This window comes from Puma concolor, chromosome D4, assembly GCF_028749965.1.
Source record: "Puma concolor isolate L17-30 chromosome D4, mPumCon1.1.hap2, whole genome shotgun sequence".
NCBI classification, from domain to species: domain Eukaryota; kingdom Metazoa; phylum Chordata; class Mammalia; order Carnivora; family Felidae; genus Puma; species Puma concolor.
The window spans coordinates 46,274,354-46,294,418 of record NC_141679.1 but is presented as its reverse complement, the minus strand read 5'-3'; the positions used below and the strand labels follow the sequence as shown (position 1 = coordinate 46,294,418).

Below are 20,065 nucleotides of genomic sequence, written 5' to 3'. Positions count from 1 at the left end.
AAAACCAAGTGCCATCCCTCTTGGAACTTTTCCTTTTTGTTGGAAGGAAACATGAAAGTCTTAAGCAATCAGCTAATTAATTTCAACTACATTATAGACTAACACAGAAAGCAAAAGAAAAGTAGCATCTATCACCAGAAACTGGAGGATGCAAAAATACTAAGCCCTGATATGTGTTGCACAGTTCTAGAATTTGCAGAGTGCTATGGCTAGAAATGTTAACTTGGGAGCCGAAGTATACCTGGTCCCTAAATGCTAAGGAATGAATGAGGTCTTTTAGACATAGAAAATAGAAAGCCTACCACAAATTGAACCGTAGGGACCTTCACAATTTCATGGGGGGAAAGAATAAGGAGCCTGAGAACGACACTGGAATGGAGGCAGCACAATAGGAGGACAAGCAGGAGACAAGGGTGATGAGAGGTGTTTAAGGCAAGAGATATGTCAAAAGGTGATGTCTTGTCTTCAGGGAAAGTGAGGTTTGGCAGAATTCGTGCCCCAGAATCCAGATCAGAGTGTATTGACTGAGAGTAAATAAGATAAGAGGTATTGGAGACAGAGTGGATAGAAACTTTTCTTGAGAAGGTTTATCTGTGAAGGAAAGAAGAGAAATAGGGAAGGACCTGAAAGGAAAAAAATTGGGATAATATAAAGATAAATTAAAAATTTTTCAAAATCAGGTGCAACCTTTTTACAAACATTTTGGGGGATAGAGTTCCAGGAATGGGTGTAGTGGCACCAAGCGTATAAAATCAGTATTTTATTTCTTTTAAATAATTGCTTATTTAATAGGCTAAAATGTCAGGCATCACTGTTCAATCATGTTTATGTACTTGTGGGCTAGAATGTTCTTTCATTTGCTTTGTTTGCTAGTTTTAGTTCTCTTTATTTGGGTTTCATTTTACGACATTAACTAGTTTTGTACTGTCCTGATGAATTTTGTTTTTATATATCCTTACTTCTGAAAAGTGGGTATAAACGTCATGCAGATTGTGGCTACAGTCCTATGATGTACCTCTTTGTCAGTTTCATATTTACAAATAACAGCCCATTTTCTTTATATTTTCTCTGAGTGCTGGTGTGTTGAATGTGCAGAACACCAGTACTCTCCGTCCTCATTCCTCCACAGATCTTATGAATTATCAGTTCCCATTTATGTTTTAAATACTTCACATTTCTTTCTTCTTCTTTTTTTTTTTTTTGAAGTCTATTTATTTTGGGAGAGACCACACGTGTGCACAAGTGGGAGAGGGTCAGAGAAGAGAGAGAGGCAGAGAGAGAGGGAAGAGAGAGAATCCCAAGCAGGCTCTGCCCCATCCTTGTGGAGCCCGATGCGAGGCGAACTCAGGAACCTCGAGATCATGACCTGAGCTGAAATCAAGGGTCAGATGCTCAACCAACTGAGCCACCCAGGTGCCCCCCTTCACATTTTTTTCTATATTCCATTAGAATTTTGTTTATTTTTATCTATGATTTGAGATGAGCATCTAAATCAATTTGTGTCTAGAGTGCCAGGCATTTATCCCATTACCATTTACTGGAAAGCTCTTTTCTTCTGTATTAACATCTAATTCTAAACTTAATTACTACTGATAATATGACCATATCTGGGATTGTTTTCTTCATTGTTCTGGCCACCTGAGTTCCCTTACTGTCACCATGTTTACATGTGTTGTAACTGTATTATAATCCAGTTCCTTGTCTGGTAAAGCTAGATATGTAAAAATGTTTCCTGTTCTATTCTTTGACATTTTTGCTTGGTTATCTTTCCTGATTAACTTCTGAGTTGTTCTACAGAGGTCAGCATGGGCCTTATAAAAGTCATGAAATTTTATAATGTTACCATAACCATCCTGCAGTGAATATAAAATTCTGAGAAACTTCCTTCACCAGATGGGCAAATGAAGCTGTATTAGAGAATTTCTCTTTCACAAAAATCTAAGGTAGGGAACAAAGAATAGATTAAAGCATCAGAAAGTACAAATGTAACCACTAAAAAGAGAAGCCCAAGGAAAAAGAGAAAGAATAATTTTTCAAGTAAAAAAAAATCGATTAAAAAACCAGAAATCCAACATAAAGAATCACCCATAACTCACTAGGGGAGATTCAACTTGCAGATTCTATGCAGGGTTCTGCATGGAACACCCCTTCTGCTCAGAAACGACTCAGCTTCCCAAGTTGTGGTTTTCTCAAATGGAAAATGGAGTAAAAAATATTTGTAGAGCTGACATAAGTACATTTAAAGGCTCTTAGCCACCCCTTCCTTGGGGTTAGCACTTAATAAGTGGTAGCTATTTTCTTCATTTTCTCTATTACATGTCTTTTCCTATAAACTGGTTTGAAACTATGCCATCTCGCTCTTGATAGCTGACAAGTCAGCTGAGTTCTAGCAATAAACCTGAAGAAAATAAGCGGGCATCACATCAAAGACGTGTTTGATTTCTGTGCAGTCAGCACAGTCAGCGTCTTACATCAGTATCTGAAATTGGGAGGAGGCTCCTAGCCCAGGATGGGGAAGATGTACCTGATTCTTTTGCTGATTCCAGCGCCTCATACCTCTCCCTCTTTTTCTGGATCTATTATTCCCTTACCTCCATTTTCACACAAGTTTCCTTCTTCATTCGGCTCGTCAATTACCAGGGAGCCCTCCTCCTGCGCTTCCTTTCCTCACACTGCCCTTTCAGTACAGCAGCTCCCTATTCTGTTGTGGTTTCTGGCTGAAACGTTTCCCAGATGAACACAAAGAAATAGTTGAATGATATTTCCAGAATTTGTAAAAAAACATATGTAAGAGAAGTCTTCCTTTTTTATGTCGAATACATTTGAAGAATGAGGGCAGCCAGCCCATGTAGTTCAAAGGAAACAGAAAGCAGGATGCAGTCACTGTGTGGGCTAATAAAGCTCTGGCAGGAAGAGCCCGCGATGGCCAAGTACGACAGGGCCAGACACCAAGTCTGTGGAGGGAAGGCTTTTCTGGTCTGTGTAGATGTGCCTCTTTGGGGGAATTTTCCTCTGGAACTGATAAGAGGCTCTTTCCTAGCAGAAATTGATCCTCATATTAGGAATAAGCCTCATGCCATAGCTTTCATTACAGAAGAGGAGTCTTCACCTTTAAGCAGGGCCTGGCACTTTTGGGCCTGAGGCAGCTATAGTGAGAGCAAGAGGGTGCAAAATGTTTCCTTTCTCCAACCTGGTGTGCAAACTCAGGGCTCCTGATTAATGACCCGCTCCTCGCTCCTCGTACTGTCTGACGCTAGGAGGTGGGTACGGCCTGAAAATCTGAGGGTAAAAACTGCAAAGGTATTTTGAGGACAATCTCATATTTGATGGTGCATTAAATTTCTCAGTTAATAGTAAATTCCCAGTTTCACAAATTCATTTTTTATACCAGATCTCTTGACTTTATAATTAGGAAAATCTATCCATCAAAACTTTGCATCAGGATTGCAACATCCCTTTCTAACTCTGACACAGTAGTAAAAGAGAGCAGTCCTGCTCCATGTTTGTCTGGAAACTTCCTAGTCACCCCTGGTGAAAAGCCCAGCTAATTATCACATCTTCACTGAACCCTGAAGACTAATCCCTTGGCAGAGTTCTTAACTCACAACGCTGAATGTCTACGGTTGCTGCATGGCTGTTTTTACGGCACTAATTACCCTATATTCCTCTTTTGTTGTGTCCTGTTCCTGGAAGACGAGAGCCCCTTGAAGGAGAGGACTTTACTTGATTCATCTCAGAGTGGGTATTGACGAATGACTCTCATGACTGTTACCTGCTGTTCACTATGACAGCACCTAATTAAAACGCACTGAAACATTCTGTTTGTCCTTGCATTAAATCTGTTTCTTGGTAGATTCCCCAAGCGAAAAGTACGTTGCTATGAGTGAAACACAGAACCTTGTGATTAAGATAAAACACCTAGTAGGGTGCCTGGGTGGCTCAGTTGGTTGAGTGTCCAACTCTTGGTTTCGGCTCAGGTCGTGAACTCCTGCTTCATGAGTTCAAGCCCCGCCTCGGGCTCTGGGCTGGCAACGCAGAGCCTGCTTGGGATTCTTTCTCTCCCTCTCTCTGCCCCTCCTCTGCTCACACTCTCCCTCTCAAAAAACAAAAAACAAAGATAAAACACCTAGAATGCATGCATTCAGTGACTGAAGAATATACCAAGACCAAATAACAGTTAAGGAAAATAGGTTTCAAATCACACTGGCTGCATCAGATGACTGGGTTATCTTTGTTGATGTGAATAAATAATATCTAAACACTCCCTGGAGGGAGTATGGATGACTGGTCAGAGAGCTCATTTATCACACTATTCTCACATCGAACATGTTAATCTGCGAAAGGAGAGAAACCGAGGAGAGTCTAGACAAGGATGGCCTTCTCAGTAAAGGGCTGTGTAGCACCCTGACCTGTCCCCATTCTGCTCCCGGATGCACTCTGAACCTCCCATCTCCTGCAGGGACCTGTACAAGTTCCTTTTTGAAGCTACTTTTCTGGAGCAGTTACAGCCACCAAGGAAGCAGGCATTCTTTCCCATGTGGGACCTGGGGAAGACTGTTCTGTTATCTTTGGGATCCACTGGGGCGTTACTCTGATCTCTTTATCTCTGACCCCTCCCTGCCCACTGGACCATTTTACCTCTCACTTTCTATTTTATCACCACCACCAAGGGGTGCCTTTCTTCCTCCAAATCCATTTATCACCGGATCCCATAATATTCAAGGATCATTCTGACCCCACCACTTGCCTTTTACTTTTGACACAGAGCATGCAAGGCTACCAGAACCTACTCCCCACCATGTCTTTCAACACTACCCCCTCACTTGACCTACACTTCCCACGTCCATTTTCCCCTCTTCAGTTACCTGTGTTTCAAGGACAAACTCCACGCCAAGGTTGCAGAGTCCCTGGGAAGAACCCCCCAAGCAGGTCAGAGAGAAGAGATTATCACAAGAAATTCAGTCCCTAAACTGGATAGCTCTTCACCTTCACCTACACCTTCATCTATGGCAAAGGAAGGCCAGATGGCCATGTGAGGGGGCCCCTCTAAGACTTCTCATAGGTTTGTAGAATCAGGCCCCCAGCCTCCATCAGCCTTACCGGGACCTATGGAAAACATGGTATACAATATTCAGAAATGGTTGTCTGCATAGACCAGAACAGTCCACGAGAAGAGAAACTCCACATAGTCTTCTGCCCTATATATTACGTTACTGTACACACACACACACAGACACACACACACACACACACACACACACATGAAATCTCGCCATTTGCAACAACATAGATGGAACTAGAGTATATTATGCTAAGAAAAATAAGTCAGAGAAAGACAAGTATATGATTTCACTCATATGTGGAATTTAAAAAACTTAACAGATGATCATAGGGGAAAGGAAGGAAAAATAAGATAAAAACAGAGAGGGAGGCAAACCGTAAGAGACTCTTAAATACAGGGAACAAACAGAATTGATGCGGGTGGGGTAAATGGGTGATGGGCATTAAGGAGGGCACTTGTTGGGATGCGCACAAGGGGGTAGCCTCCTGGGTTCTCTTCCTGAGGCCAAGACTACACCGTATGTTAACTTGAGGGGAAAAAAAAGCTGAATCTTGACATATATGTATATGTATAGAATATGGATCTACAAAGATATATGTCAAATTATTTATAGTGTTTTATACAGGGAATTTGGTGGCAGTCTTCCACTATTTACACACTGTTAAACATTTTTTATAATGAAAACATGTTTCATAATTAAAGAAAAGCTGAGCAGTTTAAATGCACTGGATGTGAGAGTGGGTCACCTAACACCATTAAAAGGAATCTTGTGATGAAAAAATATATATATATACAACCACACAAACAAGGCCGACTGAGGAGCTGAATAAGTAAAAAGAATGTGATGGGAAGAAAAGAATATTCTACCATCCAATCACTGCCTCCTTACCACTTGCAGCAATTAGCTCTTCAGTCTCTAGAAGATATTTGTTCTTCTTGATTGTACAAAAAATGGAAAAACTACCCTTTTATTTTATTATTCCTTCTTATAAAAGTTTTTTTCTCTTCCTTTTGCTTCTTTTGGATGGTCATACTCAAATTTTCATCCTGGTCCACACGTTGCAAAAAGGCACAACAGGACTGTGCTGGGCAAAGTACACTTGGGGAACAGTGGCCCTATGATGTTTATTAGTAGCAATTTATGGATGTGATAGTTGTCTCTGATTGAGGGCATTACAGTTACAGATGGGATCGCTGAATTGGGCATCATTGAAATAGAGGGAATGGGAAAGATGTGGACATTGGGAAGCCAAGGGTGGGATGGAGTAGCCACATTATCTGTTTTCACAGCCCTTCTAGAACTGCCCTTCAGCTATGACGTCAGGATCTGGAAGCTATATTGCTGTTGCCAATCAGATAGCTATTCTTAAAAAATTTGACTCAATGGGTGTCTGGGTGGCTCATTTGGTTGAGTGTCCAACTCTTGATTTTGGCTTAGATCATGACCCCAGCATCATGGGATTAGGCTCCATGCTGAGTGTGGACCCTACTTAAGATTCTCTCTCTCTCTCTCTCTCTCTCTCTCTGTCTCCCCCCCCCACCTCTCTCCCCTGCTCACCTAATTAAAAAAAAAAAGCACTCTCTAATGAAAAAAAAATTGACTCAAGAAAGCCAGAACCTTAGACTTAGGAGCTAAGTCACATTAATGACAATGTTCTGAGGTTGTTAGAGTTTATGTAGTTCTTACCTCTTCTCAAGTTTTACTGTTTAACCTTTACTTGGATTCTATGAAATATCATTATATTCCTGTAATTACCCTGCATATTGATGCAGATTGTCACATTGTCCTAGGGGCATATTATGTGTATTTTTTGAGGACAAATCATGATGTCCCTTTAATAATAAAAATATAATTTAAAAATGTTTTATCATAGGGACTCCTTGGTGGCTAAGTTGTTTAAGTATCCGACTTTGACTCAGGTCATGATCTCACAGTTTATGGGTTCAAGTCCCGCATCGGGCTCTGTGTGGACAGTTCAGAGCCTGGAGACTGCTTCCGATTCTGTGTCTCCCTCTCTCTCTGCCCCTCCCCCGCATGTGCTGTCAAAAATAAACATTAAAAAAAAATTTTATCATAGATTCTTATCCATCTTAAAATCTCTATTACAAGCATACACTTTATAATATGCATAGTATCTTATAACTATAATATATACATTATAAATAAAAATAAACATTGGAGGTGTGTGCTCAACATTTTTTCTGAGGGGTAGAAGGTGAAACATCGAATACCTGTATCTCCATAACCTTGTGTACCTCACCTTAAAGACATGGTGGACATTCTCTGGGATTCCACACGTGTTCAAAGTTGACAGCTTTGTTTTGGCCACAGGAATCGCACAAGATTTATATACACACTTTTCTGGACATGTTAAGCATACCCAGAAGAGCTAGATTGTGTGAGATTGTACGCCCACAGCACCAAGTAAATGTCACAATCCCTTCTCCCAAGGTGGTTGTGGGCTCTCAGGACAGATCAAGGGCCCATAAGTCACCCCTTCTAGAGCCTGGGTTCATAGAGAGTCCCTGCCCTGCACCCCTGGGCCTTGCTCTCCACCATCCACCAATTGTCATCTTCCTACATTATCTGCCTGGGTACCTGGCAAATCTCCTATCACTAACTAACACAAGGGCAGTCAAGATCTAGCGCTCCCTCCAGGAAGCTGGGGTCAAGTATCATCCAAATATTCAGGACAGAGATGAGGCCAGTTTAGGACTGCACACAAGTTTAGCACGAACCCCTTGCAAAGGTGTTGAGCTGGCCCCAGTGGAGAGCAGGGACTGTAACTCCTACACCCCACCCGTGGAACTCAAAATTGCTGTAGTGAAGCCTTGAGTTCAGAGGGTGAGGGGGAAACATCTAGGACCATGAATCTATGGTGGGGCACAGTTTCCACCTGCGCCCAAGATCCCATTCCCTTCCGGATGACAGCTGCAGAAGTGGGCACTGCGACTCATTTCTCAGCCTCGGTGAAAGCATACCGTTGGCCCCCCACCCCCACAGGACGTGCCCTGGGGCCAGGAGGGGACGCAGAACTTGGGGCTCTGTTCTGGTAAAGTGCTGCTGGTGGTGGCGGTCTGTCGGGAAGCGTGGACCACGGGCGTGTTGGGGTTGCTAAAGCAGGATGTGTTCTCCACTTTCCCCTCCCGATAGGGAGGTAGCTGCAGGCAGGGCAGCTGATAAAATTGGCTCAGCAAAGCCGGGAGGGAAAGGAGAAAACACTGTTTACGGGTTCAGGAAAGAAACGGACACATGTCTTCCAGTAACACGCATGTCACTCTCTAAGCCACTGGAAAGGAGCTGGATGCAAAATTAGGGACATGAACAGTGAGCCATGACACGGGTCACCCCCTCTCCTGCCCACCAGGCAGCCCAGCAACGAAGGGGGTCAGTACTGCAAACTAGGTGCTGAGATGGATGTGCTCAGGCCTGAGACGACAACAGGTCTACTCAGAGGTGGGCATTGTCCGCAAGACCCATCTGTTTTGAAACAAACTTTGAACTCAAAAGTCAATTCTCTCTGCCATTTGGTCCCCCTGAGGCGTTGCCCGGCTCAACAACACCAAAGCAGGGCAAATGGGTCGCCCGGTCATCAGTGACAGGAACGTTCACACTGCAGATGCACAGCACCTGTAGCGAAGTGAGGAGAGCGTGGGGAAGGGTCAAGGGTTGAGTGGGTGAAAAGGAGGGACACAGACGGGTGGGAAGGAAGGAGAAGGTCTCTATCACCACGAATCAGGCCACTCCCATTCCTTGCTCTTCTCCCCCAGTACCTGACTCAGGCTCCACCTGCTGGTGGCTGCCTAGAACACCGACGAGGTGACCTGAACTTGGTGCCATCTCGGCAAGTGTGTGCACATGTTTTCTTGTGCGTGGAGCAGGTGGTGTAGAGGGGGAGGGTGTCTTTGAGCACAAAAGCAATGCCTGCCAGACCCCTTTATGGGTAAGTCCTTTCTTACAGCCATTCTTGATGACACTGTGCAGGATCGTGTGCTCAATGCGAATAATTGGTGATCGTTGCATGCTTGGTAGAGTCATGGGGTATCTTCTTCAGGACCTACACCGCACCTGAACCACAGGCAGGTTCTGCAATTTGTGACAAGGATGCGGGTGTTCTGGGCTCACCTGGGACCACAATTCAGCCCGCTGAAGCCAACGTGGCCAGACATTCCAAAGGTCTCTCCACAGCCATCCACATGGTCGGGGTCAATGCCGCTACAGGGCCGAGTGGAGTCACTGCTGAAAAAAGAAGAGCCACCAAAAAGTGGAGTCACCAAGGAGGAGGAGTCCTCATGAAATAATAGAAGAGCGGCTGGAGCCACCCTTTGTGCCATTTCCACCTGGAGGAGAGAAGAGGGTGGGGTCAATGTAGCTCATCCCGGCTCTCCTCCAGTCTCTTCACCTGCCTTGGCTCCCTCATCCAGGCCTAGAGAAGCAGCCCTTATCTCCTCCCGGCAGGTGCACACTTACACGGCAGCTGAAGCCTGGGAAGATTCACGTCTGCTTTTCGTTACATAATTAAAATGGTGAACATTAATTTTTAAAATTGCCTCTCCTAACGTGAATTTCAGACAGGACGAGTAACCACATCGGTAGAAAACCCAGGGCTAGAGAACTCAGGGAGGGGGTGACCCTCAGGAGTGACCCTCCTTATGTTCCCAAGGGCAAACACTACTCCCCCAAGGTGAGGTAGTGGCTTCACGTGCTGAAGGACTGGCCGTGGGTCCCATAACAAGCCGCTTCTGACTCACAGCTCTTTGCTTTTCACTGGGGGCTGCTCTACGTTGTGAAGTACTAGAATCATCCAGTCTAGAATCCCACTCTCTGACCTCTGCCTTTGCTTTTTCCAAATTGCCCTTCATAGGCCAATTAGTCAGGAAACGACAGTGTGCTGGCTCTTACAGGTGTCCATCAGCAACCTCTGGCCTTTGTTCTCTCTTCATCCATGGTAGATGTTATAGGCTGAGTTGTGTCCACCACCGGCCCCGCAAAATTCACATATTTAGGTACCAACCCCCCGGTATCTCAGAATGGAACTGCGCTTGGAGAGAAGGTCTTTAAAGAGGTGATTAAGCTAAAATGAAGCCCTCAGGGTGGGCATTAACCCAATATGACCGGTGTCCTTATAAGAAGGTGTAGAGACACAGAAAAGGTCAAGTGAGGACACGGCAAGAAGGGAGCTGTCTACAAGCCAAGGAGAGAGGCCTCAGAGGAAACCTAATCTGCCCACACCTTGATCTTGGACTTCTAGTCTCCAGAACTGCAAGATAACAAATTTCTGTTGTTTAAGCCCCCCAGTCCATGGTAGTACTTGCTATGGAGGCCCTGGCCAACGAATAGACTTCATGGACCATGACTGAAGCAACATTCTAAACACCCTCACCTCCTTCTTGATTCATCATTCCTATCAGGCAAAAGACCAAACCCTCTGCGTCTCCCCGCACCTGATCTGGCTGAGACTCGCTAGATAAGATCACCCAGGCAAGTATATTGTGCCACCACAGTCCTACAGTCTCCAGCTAAGGGACATCTCCACTACTACCTGGAGTTCGGACTTCCATTCATCCCACCTGTTTGGCTAAGTTCCTTCTCAGTGCATTTAAGAGACATGAGTGAACAAGACTGACATTGCTCCCTGCTCCAGGGACCTGGTATCACTGTTCCATGGTCAAGTCTCCTGTCCTTAACTATTTCCAACGTTCTCCACTTTGACAAACTTCTATTCCCCCAACCTCAACACATGCATCACATGCCACTTCACACAGGAAGCAGAAGCCACCAGAAGAGAATTTCTCTTCGCCAAACTAAAAAAAAAAAAAAAAAAAAAAAAAAAAAAAAAAAAAAAAAAATGTGTACCCCACCCCTCCTCTCCTCGTTTCCTGTTATAGTGAAAAAGGTTTCTCAAGGTGAATCCGTTGAACTTTCCAGCTGGGAAAGTTGCCTTTCTTTCCCCAGGCATACTCCTTTAGTCTATGTTATGACTTTTGGCTCAGTTGTTTATTATTGCCTTGCACAACCAGGACTCGCTGCTCGATCAACAGCATTAAGTGCTTAGCATTTAGCTGGTACTCAAGAACCAATGTATTTTTTGGATCCGCTTGTATAAGCGTATACCAAAGGCATCACTGTATAGCTTCTATATAACATGGAGTTCTGCAGAACAATCCCGGCAATCTTTCTATGGCGGTTCACACAGATGGACCTAATTTTGTATTTTGGGTGCGACATAGTTCGACTATTGGACAATTCCACGGTTGTTGTTAAGTTTAATGAACAGGGGAGTCCCACTTCCCAAATGGGAACCTCTAGTGCCCAGGGCTGCCTGCAGGAGCCCTGGGCACTAGAGGTTCCCTAGTGAAGCAGCAAAGCCCAGCCTACGTTGTTACAGCAGAGCACATTTGAAGCTCTTTCTGGAGAACCCGAACCTCAGCAAGATGTCTGGCAAATTACAGCTACTCTGTGAAACGCGTAAGTAGCTGACATAAATAATCTCTTCCGGCATCTTCACTTAGTTTCAGGCCACCTGTGGTGATAATCTTTAAGGTACAGGTAAAACAATGGTAAAAAGACAAAGACAACTTGTAAGAAAAAAAAATATATATATATATATTTATATGTAAATATAAAATGAGGGAGATGGGAAAGGGGATGTTCTCTGATTTTCAGACATAATTTTCAGCCAAGGAAAATCACAACGCTTCACATCAAAAACTCTTTCCAGTGTGGCCATTCGGTTTGGGTGAGTTAGGAACTTGCCTCACACACAACCTGAAAGGGGGTGTCAAATGACTTAGTAATGAAGAAATATTTCAAGGCAACATTCTTAACAACAAAAGTTAATGACAAAAAATCCTTGATGAACAAAATATCAAAATTTTAAATAAAGACAAGATCTGGCCTCGAATTACAAAAGCCTGAGAGTTGTACAAGTTGGGTGAAGGGGGCAGCAAAATTCGATTTTGACAAATTCCATTTGGTCTACCCATTTTTTTGTCAAAGAAACTGAAGTTCATTTCCTTGCTAAATATCCCGAACACTATTCACATGACACTGCCAGAAAGGACTATGATTTGCTTACTTACCTCTGATAGTGAAGTGTATGTCTCAATACATAGAGAAGCACTTGATGAAAATTTTGATTTAGTCAAAATGGAGACCGAGCCTAAAAATGTGCCAACAAGACAGTTATCACTGTTTTCAGCCGAAGAAAAGATTATCAAAATAATGGCCTGCCATAAAATCGTATTTTCAAACTGTGGGAAAAGAATATCACCTGGAATGTGGAAATGAATTAGGGAAAGATGGAGAAAAGAATTAATGTAAATGAAACACGTGTATGCTATTTCTCCAATACCGTTTCAGTACTAACGTTAAATTCCCTCAGACGGCAACTCTCTCAAATGAAGATAAATTGAGCAAAATAGTTAGTTCTGAAAATGATTCATCAGTTTGCTTTCACCGAAGCCCAGGAAATGATAAATTCTGGGTTTGGTAGACATAAAATATTTAACGTTAAAATAATCCGAGTTTTAATGCACCTACTACAATATTTTTCCAACAGTTTAACGTTGCAGGAAAAAGTAACCTTTACATTTCAAAAAAATCATACATATTGATTCGTGTCCAGACTGTAGATGCGTACCGCCTTTCCCTGACCTCCCGTCCTTCTCCCCCAGAAACAATCCTGGATCTGCAAACATACCCCACGAAGTGCACTTTCAGTCCTGCCCCGCATCCCGAGGAAATGAGCCCTTTGTAAACCAATCTGGCTGAAACACTGCTCGACAAAGGAGAGGATCCACGCAGGGGCCGACCATGAACATTAAAGGCTCGGTGCGAAGTGCGGCTCAGCTCCCCCTCGGCGGTCAGGCCCGACAAGGGAGGGGTCTGCTCGCTGTCCTCGCGGCCCCACCCTGTCCCGGATTCTGGCGGCGCCTCTCCCGGGAGGGGCCCCCCGCTGCCTGCGAAGCTGCGGTTTCCGCGGGACCCGGCGTTTGACGCCCTGGCAGGTTCCGCTGGTGGGAGATGCCGGTTGGGTCGTTACGTTGAGTTCGAGCGCCCCCTTCTGGCCGTTGGGGCGTAGCGAGGGGCCTGGCGCGCGCTGTTTAAGAGCTGGCAACCTGCAGTTTCACTGTGGTTCAGATGAAGCTGAGAAATTCTCCACTCCTGATCTCTGCAGACGGCAATGGTGATTGATGGTCAGCGGTAGCTGAGTCTGTTCCTTTGGTTCGCTATGATTTTGGAGCCAAAGCCTGGAAAATACGGACACCTGAATTCTTTTCAGGCATCTGAAAAGCAATGCCTATAAATTAGGCTGGAATGCCAGAATCCAATTCAAGTTTCCTGAGGAAAGTAGAGATATCATCAAAATCCAGAAGGCATAAGATCTCTGTTTCTGCTATCAGATTCTCCAGCATATATTCAGTCGGCTCAGTATGGAAACACAGCTAGTTTAGAGGAAGATCCTCCTGGAGAAATCTACCCTTTAGCCTTAACCACCAAACCAGGAACTACTGGAGGAAAGGCTGAATATAGAAATCCTTCAGCCCTGTCCTATGGGGATATTGCTGTCCAGAGATTCTTCCAGGGCATCATTCCCCATATGAAGGACTAGGAAGTTGTCAGAAAGAAAACTGAAGTGCACTCTTCCCTTAGTTAATAATCCCTGTAGGAAACAATCAGGACATGATGTTACACTCAACCGATTTTAATCAATTATGTCACTGTTTGCCAGGCTGGAAAAAGCAGTTGACAGTTCTTTCCAGGTACTTACTGAAAAGGCGAGGAGAAAAATGGAGACTGAGTACTCCAATAATAACCAGGAGTTTGTTTCTCAATCTGATATTCTACATCTTACACATACAGAGAAAATATTTTTGTAATCCATTAAATGGTGGTTGTTGTTCTTTTTAAAAAAATACTCTTCAAAAATCTTTTATAACCTCCCTTGAACCATAATTCACATTGTGTCTTTTGGTCATTTTTATATTATTCTCTCCAATCAATGATATATATTATGTGTTGGTATTATTCTTTCTGTTTTTACGATCAGCACGATAATTCTCTTAACGTATATTGTTTTGAGAGCCTCCAATGGTAGCCACTGGGCTAGATGCCAAGGACTCATGACTTGATAAGGTATTTTCTTGCCCCACAGTTACCTTGCACACTCCCGAGGAGCTATTCTAGAGGAAAGGGATAGATCTTCAAAGGTGCTTCTATGAGTGGCGGCTAGGAGCCGGGAGGTAGCCATGCTTACTTAGCCTGTAGACAGGGCACATTAGCAGACAAAAAGAGTGGACCGGGTGCAATGCTGAAGTTATTAAACACCATAATCATGAAACACCATAATTTTGGATGTCCGTAATGGAATAGAGCTCACTATCCTGGGCTTGGAGGTGAATGAATGGAGATGAGAGGTACAAGGTCCATAGGCGAAAGTTAGTTAATTACATGCGTCCCCCAGTGGTGCAGACTTTCCGTCCACAGGGGCTTCTGGTCAACCTGAGAGGGGACTGGGGGATGGCAGGGCTCGGCGCCCAGGTGCTCACGGATGGGCTGTGAGAGATCACCATGCAGCAGCAGCTGGAAGCGGCCAAGGTTTTCCAGCGTCAGGAGCCAGAATGTGAACATGGCCACGCCTCCACCCTCCCTGCCAGCCGATTCCTACCCTGCATTGCTCAAGGACCTCAGGCATCCGGTCGCACAGAGCAACACACTAAATACAGGGAACCCTGCCCTCACATCTACACCCAAAGAATCCAAGAGTGGAGTTATCAACTAAGTAGAATGCTCAAGCAAGGCCAATAACCACTGTTCCTGCAGAGGGGGCTCCTTAGCACAACGTGGGTTCTGGGTGCTAGTTTTCTTAGGAGCAGGTTGGCGACTCCTCCTTAGAGGAGGAGTCTCTCCTCCTCTCCTTAGAGCTCCTCACATGCCCATTAAGTGAAAGCAAAATCAGGCGGCTGGTCTTGCAAAGCTGAGTACGGTCCTTTCACCCGGAAGAACAGCATACGAGTGGTTCTTGTTTGAGCCTTTGGCAGAAGCAGCCACCTTCAGGCCCTTGTATCCTTGAGTGCTGGTCTGCAGTCTTCCCTCTGCCATGGCCCCCAGCCCCCAGTTCTCTTGCATCGAATTTTCCCGACTTACACTTTGCTTTTCTGTCAGCGCAAAGGTCACTTCCCCTTTTCATTTTCATGACATTCAGACCTATGTTTGTTGTCTTTACGCCCGCACAACTGTCGAGTTTTGCTTTCTAGGAAGGTTGAAATGAGAAACAAAAACCTCTCGAGTCTTGAACATTAGAGAGAAAAACCGTGCAGCCCATTTCCTTGCTTTCACTTCCCTTTGTGTTAACCTCAGGATGACGTAGAACATACATACTGGAGAAGCAGGAAGACAAACCTCGCCCATAGGCCAGTGCCTGAAAAGAAACGTATAACATTTTTACATGAAAAATCACAAATGGGTAAGAAGAAGAAGGCTATTTCTCCCTGACTTACTAGTCTATCCCTCACCCGCCCCCCTGCATTCTCAGCATGAGAGAGATGAACAAAAAGGAAACGCCATAGAATCCTGCAGACTGAATGAACAACGGAAGTTCACTATTTCCTGTAATATTAGCTTCTACCAGGAGATGTCACCATTGAGCGTTTTTGGTGATTTCAGTAAGAGACTGAACCATAAAAGCTGCAGTGGCAACGTCCAAAGCATGTGCTTACTAAAAGGTGAAATTGTTGGCAGAAAGAGTAAGGGAGCCCCGGATAAAGAAAGACAAGATACAGCTTTCAGGACACAAGAGAAATCGTTTCAGGCCCCAGTGATTTTTCCGATTTTCCGTGAACTCGGCCCCACTGGTTCTACTTCCCCAAGCACCCTTCCAGGGAGGTGTCAGAATGGCAAAGGAATGGGAAAACCTCAGTAGTTAACGCACTGTAAGGGAACAAGGGGAGTGCGAAATAGTCTCTACCCGGCATGGAAATAAGGAAATAACCGTATCAGAAGACCTAAATCCGGGGTACAACTCCTAGCGCTGTCTCCAAAGTAAGCAAGACCCTGTTTTCCTCGCCCGACATAAGGAGTCCAAGACCCCATCCAGTTTATACTGGTTCTCTGAGCTTGCCTGTAGTCCCTTCCCCTAGTCTGACCTTCACCTCTGCTTCATTATAATGTTAAAGTCCCAGTCCCAGGAGGAGCACGAGCTTCATTAATGTAACACGGGATGCCTGCATAGGTAGGTTTTCTAAGTCATCCCCCCCCTTTACACATGATGACAAAGCTCCCCTAAACATTCATCATAAACCTTAAATAAAAAGCACCCGCTCACCCCTGCTGGGGAGTCACGGCTTTGGAAGTGTTTCTCCTTACTTGATGCAAATACAGTTTCCTGTGTGTGACATCCCCACCTGGTGTAGTCTAGCTGGAACTCACCAAGGAGCAGACTCACCTTAGTTGGGTTACAAAATGATTACAACTGGGTCACTCCCCTACTTACTTAGACAAAACAAACTTTTGCCTTCAGCCTCTGAGAGGGCTGTTGACCTTTTGATACGTGGTCAGGAAAGGAAGGGGTCGCCCCTGAGAATTGGGTCCCTCACACAAACGCTCCAGGGGCAAGGGCAAGGATCTAGGGGCATTAAATGTTTTGCTAACAGAGAAACCAGCACCCCCACAGCAGGGGAATTCTAATGTCCTCAGAACAAGGTGAGCCTGCCCTCAGGGAGTGAATGCAGGACAGGTTGGGTTGACGTCACTCAATCCCTCCAGAGGAAAACTGTTGCTAGAAGTGATAACTACGTTGTCTGTAAAGTGTTGCTGGGAAAATAAGATCATCTTGGAATTACAATCATCATAGCACAAGCACCTTCAAAGAACCAGGCTTCCTGCTGGGGGTACTGGGACAGCCTGAGGAGAACTATAGGCCCCTGGGAAAACAAACAAACAAACAAACTGTGGAGGAAAATATATATGTTAGTCCTGACTTTGTGGTCCCAGTGGAGCATAGCCTCAAACCTGACTGAGGTTCCAGAAGGAAGAGAAACTTCAGAGAAGCTCATTCATTAATAACCATCAACCTCTGCTGCGATCCAAACGGGAAATAAAACGTAGTCCTTGGTTCTAAGGAGCTTAATTGCCAAAGATGGTCTGGTGAATCCCTAAACAAATATAGAAACCCTAAGGACTGAAGGAGCTAGCCTTCCTGTGTAGAGAGTAAGGAAAAAAAAGGAGCTAAAATTTTGTTCCTAAACAGTTAAAACAATCAAAGTGAGTGAGTGTGTCTCTGTGTGTTTACATACCTACTCACTTCAGTCTTTAGGACAAGGATGATTCTCATTTGATAAGAATCCATTGGGATGGACACATGGGAAGTCTCCTGGGAAAATAAACTTCCGTCGTACAATTATTCACTTAGAATGATGACATCTTCTTAGACAACATGGCGAATGCATAAATGAAAACAAAAAAGGGAAGTAAAAGTGCAGAGGATGTTCAGAAAATGAAATTGTCCGCATTCCCTATTTAAGAGCCATGCTTCGAGTTGGTCCTCAGAGAACCTGGGCCCCGAGGTCCCCCAGCCGTCCAGCTCAGCCCGGCCAGCAGCCCCCTCGGCTTCCCCATGGCTCTCCTGCGCCCTCTGCTGACCGCCCTGGCGCTGCTCAATTGCCGCCCTGGAGGCTCTCTGGGCTGTGCCCTGCCTGGGAGCCACGCGCAGGTTAGCAGGGACAACTTGGTGCTCCTGGGCCAGATGCGGAGACTGTCCCCTTTCTTGTGCCTGTGGGCCAGAAAAGACTTCCGCTTCCCCCGGGAGATGCTGGAGGGCGGCCAGCTCCGGGAGGCCCAGGCCGCCGCCGCCGTCCTGCGGGAGCTGCTCCAGCAGACCTTCAACCTGTTGCACACGGAGCGCTCCTCGGCGGCCTGGAGCCCCGCGCCGCTGCACGGACTCTGCTCTGGCCTCCACCGGCAGCTGGAAGCCCTGGACGCCTGCTTGCTGCAGGCCACGGGCGAGGGAGAGCGCGCCCCGGAGATGCACGGCCCTGCCCTGGCCATCAAGAGGTACTTCCAGGACATCCGCGTCTACCTGGAGGACGAAGGATACAGTGACTGCGCCTGGGAAATTGTCAGGCTGGAAATCATGAGAGCCTTGTCCTCCTCGGTGACCTTGCAAGACAGCTTGGCCATCAAGGATGGAGACCTGGGGTCACCTTGAAGTGATTCTCAATGACTCACGTGCCACATCACCCTGCACTATGTCTGCTCACTTCAAGAGACTCTCATTCCTGCTTTAGTAGAGCATATTTAATTCAGTGACTACTTTGTGAGTAGTATTAAGCAAGAATAGGTTAAAAATATTCATCTCCCAAGGCCTCAGTCCCTAAGCAATGACGGCACAGGTGTTATTTATTTGTTGTTTATTTGTTTGTTTATTTTTTTATTTATTTATGTATTTATTTATGTATTTATTCTTGCATTTGTCCTATCTGTATTTTTATTTTTATATAACCAATATTTGCCTTCACATTGTATTAGCATTTAGAAAACATGTTCTCCTTTCCATTTTATTAAATTTGCTTGATGTATTAAATTCATATCAAAGGACACTCCTTGAGGTTTTTATTCTGAAAAACTTTGTAATCCTTACTCTTTAACGTAAATCTAATCAGAATATACTCGTCTATTGAGTCCTTTGGCACAGTGATACAACTTACCAGAAAATGCCTGTTAAAAGCTGGCATTTCCATTAAGTTGAAAGGTGTCCTAGAAAATATCAAAATTTTTGGTACCCGCGTCAGAGGTGTTACAGATTTATAGTCAGTCGGCACACAGTGGCAGGTGAATGCCTGAGGGGAATCATCTCCCAGAGTGAAGTGGGGAAAACATGGAATTTCTTGGCCGATCCTGACACCTGGCACTCTTCCCCCCTACCCCTCACCCTTTCCCCCACCCTACTTTACTGAATCCATTCACTCCTACACAATCTTTTTGCTCCCTCCACCTCCTGCCCATACACAAGGGTGCTCTGGTTCTGTTGTGGTTTCTAGCTTCAAGATTTCTGTTAAGAGTAGAAAGCCACGGGGGGCGCCTGGGTGGCGCAGTCGGTTAAGCGTCCAACTTCAGCCAGGTCACGATCTCGCGGTCCGTGAGTTTGAGCCCCGCGTCGGGCTCTGGGCTGATGGCTCGGAGCCTGGAGCCTGTTTCCGATTCTGTGTCTCCCTCTCTCTCTGCCCCTCACCCGTTCATGCTCTGTCTCTCTCTGTCCCAAAAAAATAAATAAATGTTGAAAAAAAAAAGAGTAGAAAGCCACGGGCAGAGAGCAAAAGTTAAACGGGAATTCTATGTTTTTCAAAACCATGTAGGCTGGCTTGTTTCTGTGTCCTGATGAATAGCTGGGGGACCCGAGTGAATGCCCCCATGGCGATGATGAGCTAAGTGCTGAACGTGAAGGGAAACAGGGGAACCCAGTACACTGAGTGGGAGAACAAAACCCTCACAGGGAGGTTCGTGCCCTGCTGGCCATGATCCAGGGCCAAGATCAAACTTGGGATCAAACTTGGCTTTTCTTCCTTCCCCCACTCCTACCCTTTCCTGAGGATTCACCAAGCGGGAGTCCAGGGCTTCCAGCTGCCGGTGGAGGCCAGAGCGGAGTCCGTGCAGCGGCGCGGGGCTCCAGGCCGCCAAGGAGCGCTCCGTGTGCAACAGGTTGAAGGTCTGCTGGAGCAGCTCTCGCAGGACGGCGGCGGCGGCCTGGGCCTCCTGGAGCTGGCCGCCCTCCAGCATCTCCCGGGGGAAGCGGAAGTCTTTTCTGGCCCGCAGGCACAAGAAAGGGGACAGTCTCCGCATCTGGCCCAGGAGTACCAAGTTGTCCCTGCTAACCTGCGCGTGGCTCCCAGGCAGGGCACAGCCCAGAGAGCCTCCAGGGCGGCAATTGAGCAGCGCCAGGGCGGTCAGCAGAGGGCGCAGGAGAGCCATGGGGAAGCCGAGGGGGCTGCTGGCCGGGCTGAGCT

General features: G+C 45.7%; 2 protein-coding genes and 2 long non-coding RNA genes across 4 annotated transcripts in view; 1 reads left to right on the top strand and 3 right to left on the bottom strand.

The window, feature by feature from the left end:
- Positions 1-19,343, bottom strand: part of LOC147574847 (uncharacterized) — a 29,841-nt gene extending 10,498 nt beyond the window's left edge. The window contains exon 1 of the long non-coding RNA XR_015243573.1: positions 19,144-19,343. This is a non-coding gene — a long non-coding RNA (uncharacterized LOC147574847). The remainder of the gene's footprint in view (positions 1-19,143) is intronic.
- Positions 7,162-13,668, bottom strand: LOC147574849 (uncharacterized). The gene is made up of 4 exons (XR_015243571.1): positions 12,766-13,668; positions 12,146-12,336; positions 9,189-9,302; positions 7,162-8,693 (listed from the first exon to the last, which is right to left on the bottom strand). It is a non-coding gene; the product is annotated as an uncharacterized LOC147574849 (long non-coding RNA).
- LOC147574848 (interferon omega-1-like) lies at positions 17,650-18,270 on the top strand. The gene has a single exon (XM_086684690.1). It carries the CDS (start codon positions 17,680-17,682, stop codon positions 18,268-18,270), a length of 591 nt encoding a protein of 196 aa, XP_086540816.1. The 5' UTR covers positions 17,650-17,679.
- A 60-nt stretch (positions 19,344-19,403) lies between the features above and the next one.
- On the bottom strand, positions 19,404-20,060 carry LOC147574846 (interferon omega-1-like). The gene has a single exon (XM_086683942.1). The coding sequence runs from the start codon at positions 20,028-20,030 to the stop codon at positions 19,404-19,406; it is 627 nt and encodes a 208-aa protein (XP_086540068.1). The 5' UTR covers positions 20,031-20,060.
- Between the last annotated feature and the right edge of the window lie 5 nt (positions 20,061-20,065).